Raw genomic sequence first — 10,346 nt, forward strand, 5'->3', positions numbered from 1 at the left:
CTAATGGTTTTCCAACAGTAATACCTGGGAATGACGCTGTGGAGAAAGTCTGTCATCTCTCTCCCTGTCTTGTTTCAATTTCTATAAAGTGTGCGCTGCAACGAGCGAATCAGAAATCGATCACTATATAGTGTCATCGGGGGTCAAGCTAGGCCCTCCCTTTGACCCTCCCACATTTAGGCAGCTCTGCTCTGGCACATGGCACCACGAGAGGAAGTACTTCCTCCTCTTCCCAAGATGGGCAAGTGCGGGCGGAGCCAGTCCAGCTCACACAGACACAGCAGATTCTGAATGCAGCTCCTATGATCAAGTATTGAAATGGCTGCAAATCAAGGAAAAGCTGGATTTGGGGCAGTAAACTTTGAATACAACGTTTTCGGACCAACAAAACCCACATGTAAGTGTTGGTTTATAGGAGATCTTTAAGGCAAACAGTGGAGACAATAAAAATACAGACCTTTTCGTCGACAACCTTTCTATCCCTCTACGAGTGCAATGAGATCTGGTGTGTGGATCATAAAATAAAAACATTTTGCAGCAGATGATCATTTTAATAATCTGTCTCTCTTAACATGGTTGAATCGTGTCATTAAATGAGAATCATGAGGGGATTTTGAGGTCTCAGTGTCTTCTCACATGAGCCAGTCTGTTCTGAGCTGAATCACTTGTCAACTCGGCAGCTGGAAGGGCAAATTCAGGGTCACTGTGGCTTCTCTGGGCTCTGCTATGGGCCTGTTAATCATCTCACATTCATTCTGTCTCATGTGCTCCTCGTGCATCTGTGACACCTCGGTGGAGCCGGCCTCAAACCCCGGCACCGTGTTGGCCACGTGAACCACGTGAACCTTGTTCCTCCCGTTTTTGCTGAGGATGCAGCTGAACACCTTCTTGAAGCCTTTGCGAAAGTGCTTGGACACCAGGGCGTAGACGATGGGGTTGACGCAGGAGTTGGCGTAGGCCATGCAGTGCGAGAGCAGCCTGAAGGCGAACGTGGTCTGATTGAAGGGGAAGTCTCCATACAGGTAGCATAGGATTACCACGTGGTACGGCAGCCAGCATATGCAAAAGAGCACGGTGACGATGATGATCATCTTGGTGACTTTACGCTTGGCTCTCTTGGACTCCGACATGCCGTCAAGAGGGTCGACGGCCGTCCAAAGGTACTTGATGGTCCGGGTGTAGGAGAGGCTCACGATCAGGACGGGGATGACGTAGCCGAACACAAAGGTGCACGTGTCCAGCACCTTACGGTTCTGCTCCTCCCAGCCGGGGATGCACACTGTACTGTTGGAGAACTCAATCAAGTCGAAGTAGCTGAGATATGGGCCGGCAAAAACCAGGGAAAGACCCCAGATAATCACCATGGCAACTACTGCATTACACGGGGTTCTCAGCTCTCTGGAGCGCAGCGGGTAGCGGATGGCCAGATACCTAAAGGAGGAAAAACAAAATTAGAAGAGTGACTGGTAAAGCCGAACACATGAAGGCTGGTAATTAATTAAACACGGTGAGCCGGTGTGGTAAGATGTTGTGACGGGTGCTCCAGGAGCCTCATTAAAACAAAATAAATATGTCACAGTGAAGCCTGAACTCCAGTTTGTGTTTACATTATGCTGTCTCTTATCATTCCAACTAAAAAGGGCAACAGCTCACTTGCTCATCAGCTCTGACTCCTAGTGTTCACACCATGCTGTGGCAGAATTTTGCAGAGCTTCAGTGAAAAGAAATCAATACTTCTTCACCACATAAAGTGAAAAAAAATCAAAATAAAGCCATTAAAAAAGCATAACAGACCACACGAATGCTTTCTTATGATCAAATATTCAATCTTTAATAGTGGTGCATTCATGTATAATTTTACTGTGGAGCTACTTTGAATAATTTATTCATTCCTGACTTAATGATGATGAATGTAGGTTTTATGTATGAAATAGATGTTCCTTGAAAAATCCTTTTCATCTTAAGATTCCATTGAGTTTTTGTGACTACATTTCTTCTACACAACATTTGTGATTGATTCTCTGGAATAGAATAGAATAGAATAGAATAGAATAGAATAGAATAGGAGATGCTTGCAGTGCTAAAACAAACAACACAAAAGTATAGGAGAATTGCAAGATTGGATTTCCGTTGTGGTTTACAAAGTAAATGCCATTTATGCAGAAATCTATCACATGCTACTCTCTGAGGCACAGCGTGTTCTAAACTGTTAATCAAAAACGTGATTGAGTGAGAAACCGGATCCTCTGTGCAATATTAGCGTGTCTCACTCCGGATGTTCCTGCGCTGGCTGATAATCATTCACACTGCAGGTATTAGTTAGTTTTATTGAGTAGGAAGCACCTCTGGGAAATATGTCAAACCGCCTGCAGTATAAACGGAGGGCGTTTTGGGGCTTTTCAGTAGGATCGGATCTCGTAGGCGGTGCATGATAAACACACAACAACAGCAGAGGAGCTCAGCGTGCTTCGATCAAACCCAGCAGATATGAGCTGCCAATCCCATGAAAAAATAAAAATAAAAAATGTTTACAGGAAGCAATTTCGGTCATCGTGACATTACAATTATTATTTGACCTATTTTGCTAAGTTATTTCCTCCTCATCCTCTGATTTGATGTGACATTTGCCGTATCATCTTCTTTGTGACCAAATAGTTTGTTTGAGCTGTGAGGGGCAGAGTGGAGGTAATACAGCCTTATTTACCCAAGGCAGTGAATCCACATCCTTGGTCTCAACTTTTCTATTCCTCCAACCCACGCTCCAAAGACAAGAAAAGAAAAAAAAAAACCAACTCTCTGGTCATCAAATCAAAGCACTTTCAACCTGCTTGTCAAATACGAATTCCCAGTGATTTGTGCAACTACCTGGAATCAAATATTTCCCTCTTTTCCCAACTGAAATGACACAATGAATGATTCATTGTGCTTTGAGAATATTCCAACTCCCCTTTAGAAAACATGATTTTCGAAGCACGTCAGTGACCTCGCTTCAGAATTAGTCAGCGAAGCTATTAGAATATATTAAAACAAGAATGCCATCATGAGGGGAGCAGTTATTGAAAACTGCAAACCAACGTTTGACTAAGCGTATTTTCCAGGCAAAGGTCTACAGATGTAGTTCCCTGATAGAAAATAATAATAATAAAAAAAAAAGAGATAACTATGGGGCTGTTAGTGCTCTATGCAAATGAATAACTTACGAAATTACAAGTGTTGGTTTTTTTTTAGCTGTTTGTTGTCATAGTTGTGTTCTGTCTCTTGTTTGTTTTTTGTGAGTGTCTGATTTATTGTAACTCTTTGTGCTAATTACGATGTTGAGTGCTTTTACCAGTCATTAAACATACAAAACACTGAGAATGTTTGCTCAACAGCACTGTGGTGTAGTGGTTGTAATCCTCGGTCACAACAAAGAGATCACTGTTGGACTCTGGGTTTTGGTGGGCATTTCTTCGGGTTCTGCTCTCACTACGCTAAAAACACGACAAATAAATGACTTCCTCTTCTCATTCTTGGTAGGTTATTTGCTGTCTCTGAATCTTTCCTGTGAATGAGAATGTTTCGTCTCTCTCCCTTTCTTCATTTTTTCCTCCAATCAAGCCAAATTGCTCCAGCACCCCCCCGCACACCTCCGAGCTGGACAAAGCAGGTGTAGACGGTGGTTGAAAGGATGGAGCCTGTTAGTGTCAACACAATGGGCCATTTCTGGGGGGGGGATTGTCGTTTGTGTTTTTATTAAGTCGGGCCACCAATTACAGCTGCTGAAAGGCAGCCTTGTAAAACATCTGTTGAATGTGATACAGGTTCCCCTCAGTGTATGTGGCATTTGAGAATGAACACATTTTCAAAGCATCCCTTGTGGACCAGTGAATAAGCCTTGGAGCTTTGTTTTCTTTCTTTCCAAAAGCCACCAAAAAAAATCCCGTAGATTTTCAAATCAGGAATTGAATGTATGAATAACTCTTATATTCTCATGTGGGTGTTTAGTTTTTTGTACTATTATTCTAGCATGTATGCATCAGATCTTGAATTATTTTTTTTTTTTATTGTTATGTAAATGGGATCCCTGAATAAAATCAATTATACATAAAACCGTTTTACATTTATTCGCTGCATTAAAGTCATGGTAAACACACAATGAGGCTGCAGGCAGCGCTCAGCAGCTCATATTTCCCCTCAACACAGTTTCATGCTGTTCATTCAGGCTGAACTGTGGTTTCAACTCTGCTGGGAATTCTTGGTTTCAAGTGTGACTGTAGGCAACTGCTTCATTTCTTCCCCCACAGTTTTCACACAGGAACTGAGGAGGAAAAACAACAGAAATTCATTGACCTCCCTGACTCATATGTTCCAGAGTGAAGAAGAAATGACCACTGCATCCACTGAAGAGTCAAAACAGCCAAATTGAGCCTGCTGCTCACTGGCCGTATTGACTGAACCGTCCAACAAGGACAATGGACGCTTTGCATTGACTGGTTCAGGGATTGTCATTAACAGGCAGGGATATTACATGAAATTCAGTTGGAGCAGGCGTGTCAAACAAACAGCCCACGGGCCAGAATTGGCCAACCAGAATCCCAGATGAAAGTTGCCAGCTGTGAGAAATTACAAGAACTGCAATTAATTTATATGGCCACCAGGGGCGCACATGGGGTACAACTTATCTTCTTTCTACTTTAGTTTGTCTTATGTGGCGAGTCAGTTCAGCTGATCAGGATTACTACACAGATGTAGAAATATATATTTTTTGAATTATTATTGTTTTGATTATTTCTACAATTTGACAAGTTATTCTGATCATAATATGAACTCGCCGACTATATTTTTGAGTTCCAGCTACATGTTACCAATAAGTTGTATGACTTTGCAAATGTAAATAATGTAATACAAATCCAACACATGATGAACTGAGGCATAATGTCATTGAAATGGCAGTTCTTTTATTGAAATTTCAGTTTTTTCATGGGTTGTAAAAGGATACTTCATTAAATGGGAACTTTGCCCTAAAACAAATTCTTATATTATAATGATGTTATTTACTGATCCAGCTTGCTTGGCATCAAATTGCACTGCATGTTGCCACAGAAGTAAAATGATTTTGACACTTCTGGGTTAGAGATCTAGTGAAAGTTTTATAGAACAGAATCTACTTCTAACAACAATCCCAGATCCTGTTGTTTAACTTCAGAAAAAAGGAAAGTAGTGTTTGTGATTGTCAATACAATAACTGCAGCAGTAATAATAACACATTTAAACTTAAATTGAGAAATATGTTGGTTTCCCAACAGGGATTTCCTGCAGCTGATAGGAATACCACTCCACAGGATTCACATTATATCCCAGTGCAATGATTTTGAATTGCCATTGTAGTAGCATGCACTACATCACTTTCACTAAAGAGAGACACTCTAAAATCAAAATGGAAAATTATCATTGAACAATTTCGAAAGACACAACACAACACAAAAGATTCCTAGAAAAGACTACTTTCTCCAGTAGATGTAGGAGGACAAGCAAAAACCGCTAATCTGTTTACGCTCGTAACCAGATTCAAATATACTGTATACGTGCAGCTGGACAACTCAGGTCTGTTCCATGCAAATGAACCCCACAGACTTGTTGACCTGAGCAGAAACACATCATTTAAGAAATGCAAATCAGCTGCTGTGACTCTCTGACAAGTTAGTCCATTATCGCCAGATAAACAGGAGTCATCTCCTGCTGTCATGAGCTCACCACACCGGCCTCCTCGTCTCTCCACAACAAAAGCTAAACACGTGCGAGGTCACCTCATCTTCGACATTCAACATGGTTCTGGTAAACTTGACGTCAGGGCCATGGGAGGATGATTGCTGAGAGATTGTGTGTCTGATCGCGAAATGGATTTCTAACTTAAGTGGCTTTATATTTAAGAGAATAGGTTTCGCTCTCGAATCTGATTTGCATGCAAGCAGAAGCCTTGACTTGAGGAGTTTTGTTCACTACAAATAAAAACCTGAAAAATTCTCCCCTATAATTGCTATTTGTTCCCCGCGAATCAGCGCCTTCGGTAGTGTTCTCGTTTCCTCTCATACAATTAAACAGACTAACACAATTTTCTTAAATTAATGACCCGTGCACTTGAATAGTGAAATGTTTGTTTTCTCTGGTCTTGTCGAAGGAAAATGCACAATGCCTTTGAGACATCCGAATATTGAGACCGAGATTATATCAACCGTAGAAAGCTCACTAATATTAAATAATGAATACATACAGGAGGCAGCATTGTATTATTTTGGGTTTTACTACATCTGTATAAAAATCCTTGATTGGAATAACGGACGAAACATGTACTGAGACGATAAAAGGACAAATGAAATCAAGGTCACAGCTACACGACTCTTTCAATCTGAATAAATTCCTCTGTGTTCATTTTTGATTTGATTGAAGGTTAATAGGGAGAGAGTGCGTAATTAAGTAATTTCAGTTATTTCTGAGTGACAAATTAGATTGAAGATGAAGGAAGTTATTTCTTATCAATAATCGACATGTCTGACGACCTGTGAGTCAATAACTTTACGATACAATAATCATGAGACCAGATTCTTCTGATGTGTTTTGTTTTTACCTGTTTTTGACCAAGTCTCATTTTATCCCTGCCAGTTGGATTGATTTCCTCTGCAATGACAGATGTTTTTCTCAACCCCTAATAAACTGTGTGATTGTACTGCTGCCTGGTGTGAGTCACTCACTGGTGTCCTGTATCCGAACATGTCAGTACGATGCCTCATATATACCAGGTTAAAACAGGGCGCTAGCTAAATGGGCTTTTTTTTTTTTCATTTAGTGCCAAATCTAGTTATTTAAAAAAGCAAAAAACAATATTGAAAATTCAGAAAAACCAAACGGCCATTATGACACATTATCTTTGGAACTACAGCCTCCTCGGGAACAAAGGTCACAGGAGGTCACACAGCTTTGCCTGGGTTGAGGTTGTCCAAATCGAATTTACACATGAAAGAAAAACAATCATGAAAAACTTTTCAGAAGTCAACGCTGGCCTGAGAGAGTCCTGCTTGTGTCTGTAGGTGTGAGTGAGCGTGTCCGCCAGCGTTTAGCGTCACTGTAGTGTTTTTTGCTCAGCGGGGATGATGTGGTGTGGACCTCCTCCACAACGTTTTCAAATGACAAAGCACGAAACCTTGGTTGTGTTGTGGGTGTTTGTTGACATGACAAAGGTGCTCAAAGCAGCTCCCAAGGTGGAACTTTCTGAAAACGCTCCAACCCCTTGTAGACAGCGGAAACGTTTCTAATGCGCGAAAACAACAAAAACTGTGCATTTTCACTCCCAATGTCGTGTAGACCGGACCTCACGTGATAATTAATAGGTTCACACAAAGCGTCAAAGTATTTTGAAAGAGTAAAGCTTAATGAGAAATAAATGGGTTTGAAAAAAATCACACGAAAATAAATGTGCAAAAGGTATGTGATTGCTGTGTTTAAGGTGAAAGGCTGTGGTATCACAGTACCTGTCAACGGACACGGCGGCCAGCGTGAAGCTGCTGGCGTACATGGTGAGGTTGATGAAGAAGTGCACCACTTTGCACATGAAGGATCCGAACACCCAGCCCTCCAGGGTGTAGATGGTGGCTTGGAACGGTACGCAGAAGATGATGAAGAAGAAGTCAGCCACGCTCAGGTTGAGGATGAACAGGTTGGTGGTGTTGTAACCGACCTGGCCGCTGCGCAGCAGCACGGCCAGCACCAGGCTGTTACCCACAGTGCCGAGCAGGAATATGAGGGAGAAGACCACGGACACGATCACGCTGGTGGGGTTCAGCTGGTAGACTTCAGATACGTTGGTCTGCCCTCCAGGCCAATTGAAATCCTCAAAATCAGACATTTTTGAAAGTCTGGTGTGGGAGAAATGAGAAGATACATGTATTAGACAAACGCATGTGGGATCACTTGAATCTCAAATCATGAAAATAGAGATCAAAATCCCTGGGGATTGTCGACGGGAGTTGTGGCTCATGCTCTGGCAGTCAGTGTTGATGATGATGAAGATGACAAAAAGTCTAATCCAAGAGCTTTTTGTTAAATTATCAGCAGCTTTTCAAATTATTACAAATCACTGACAAGCTTGCATATACATTTTCAATAACAAATAATGACCTTTTTTAGTGGGGCCATGCACTTCAACAGGACCAAAATACTTGTTTGTGCAAATAATTTGGGAGTTAATTGCAAGTAAAGTTCCAAAACAGCACAATTATAACAGGATTGTTATTTTGTTGTGCCTTTTTTTTTTTTTGCTTTATATTCCGATAATTGTCTCTTGGCTTTGAAATAGACATCACTCAAAGTAGCGAGTCCATGTGATCTCCTCTCTAATCCAGCCACTGAGTGTCAAACTCAACAGTCTGAGAGCTGTGCTCGGGTTGAATTCAATCACTGGAAACCAAATGGAAAAACTTGTCTTTTGCGGGGAACCTTTGCTTGGAGCCAGGATCACATTGGAAATTTGTGATGAGCTGCACTGAAGAGGCTTTTCTCTGAAGCAGTGGTTAATGTCCAAACCTGACCTACAATTGAGCTTCGCAGGTGCTCTGGTTTATAAAAAAAGATCTTTCCTATGACGTCAGCGGGCGCTCTTTGTCTGTCAAATAGACATATGGTGCTGCTGTGAGTGGAGTGAAATTGGGGCTTGAAAGTAAAGAAGCAATCTTGATAGTGAGTCACAGTGACACACTAGGACAGTTAATGTTTGTAAATATAGTTTTGATCCCCCATCTATCATCAAAGGTAAAATAGAATTAACGCTTTGAATACTGTTTAATAAATAGGCACCGCAGTGAGAACACGGTCTTGTTGGATTGCATTTGTGTGATTGAGTAGTCATTTGTGTTTACATAGCAACATGTTTCAGAGGGAGTCTTTACTCATGAGGGGTATTCATTTCCTCATAATGTTGGATGCCTTGGCTCAGCTTGATGAGTGGCTCATATTCAAAGCCTAATCTTTGTGGTTCGATCCCCCATCTCACCCTGCACATATGTCCGAGACAAGACAACAAACCCCCCCAGTTTCCTGCTAAAGCTGTGTGAGCATTTTGCATGGCAGCCTCAACAATCGGTGTGTGACTGTGACCATGATTGTGTACACAAAGGGATGAACATGAAAGTATCATGCAAAAAATATTAAGAATGGAAAAATCCATAGTATCCAGAAATAAATTAATGATCATCAACTAACATATATTTTTTTATTTTAACCATTCAATCTCTATCCCCTATAATCAACCAACTGAAGGAAAAACCACAACAAACCAGAAAGAGATTTAAAAAATAATAGCAGTTGTACTATTATTAACTTCCTAATACTAAAATCCTATGTTATGATAATGGTGTATTACTACAACAGTGTTCTTTGATACTGTAACTATACATATTAACTGAATGATTACCTCAGGATGAGATACGGATACTCATTAGGCGCACAGTGGGATAATGAATCAAGCAGCAGTGGGAGGCTGGAATTGATGGGTTGTTTTAGACTGAAGCGAGCTTACTTTAACCTGCTGGGTTTAAGAACAGACACATAACGACAGTGGCTCAGCATTAAGGCTGTACAAAGCGATAAATCTCTCCATATATGTGCGAGTTATTGTGATATGTCTGTGATTTGACCCTTGTGCATTGTGCTCTGAGATCTTTCCCGTCGAAGGACAGGCAGCTGGAAGCATCTATTTCAAGAGCCTGTCGATTAACTCTCGTTGTTTTTCCGCAAAATGAGGACGTTCTCGTGTCCTTTTCAGAGGAGTGGACTTCAAACGCGACACTTGTTTACTTGATCATAGGAGTGTGGCTTTGGCATCTGAACAGAGCATTCCGAGGATCAACAGAAATCCGCGTTAGATTACATTTGAAGCTTCCACTGCATCAGAGTAGCAGCATTTCTGTGGAGAAACAAGCCACTCAAACAAGAGCTGCCAATAAGGCTGAAGTGCTGATCTGTCATGATTTTCCCGATAGATTTAGTTTTTTTTAAAATTTGGATTTGTGAAATTGATTAAAGACAAAGAAAACAACCCACGTTTTGGTTTCCGCTGATGACAGCAGAAATCCTCACGGAGAGGAGAGGGGGAAAGAAAAGATATTTTGTTTTGTTGTTGACAGAATTACCCTGAAGCAAGGAAGCAGCTTGATCTAAATTGAGCTGAAAATGCATGAATGAAGGCTGCTAATTATCCGCCTTCAGTACCCGGTCTGGTGTTTTAAGTGGGTGTCAGGCTGCATGCTTTGTGTCTACAGCAGGACCAATGTGGTGGCTTATAAAAAAAAAAAAAAACTAAATAATAATGATAAAAA

At 41.1% G+C, this 10,346-nt stretch overlaps 1 protein-coding gene across 1 annotated transcript; it reads right to left on the reverse strand.

Annotated features, from left to right (window-relative positions):
- Positions 1 to 668: 668 nt before the first annotated feature.
- On the reverse strand, positions 669 to 7,879 carry galr2b (galanin receptor 2b; the record flags this gene model as incomplete). The annotated part of the gene is made up of 2 exons (XM_080486921.1): positions 669 to 1,431; positions 7,506 to 7,879. 2 exons carry the CDS (start codon positions 7,877 to 7,879, stop codon positions 669 to 671), a joined length of 1,137 nt encoding a protein of 378 aa, XP_080343047.1.
- Between the last annotated feature and the right edge of the window lie 2,467 nt (positions 7,880 to 10,346).

The sequence above is a fragment of the Lipophrys pholis genome (genome assembly GCF_963383615.2).
Source record: "Lipophrys pholis genome assembly, chromosome: 19".
Lineage (NCBI taxonomy): Eukaryota > Metazoa > Chordata > Actinopteri > Blenniiformes > Blenniidae > Lipophrys > Lipophrys pholis.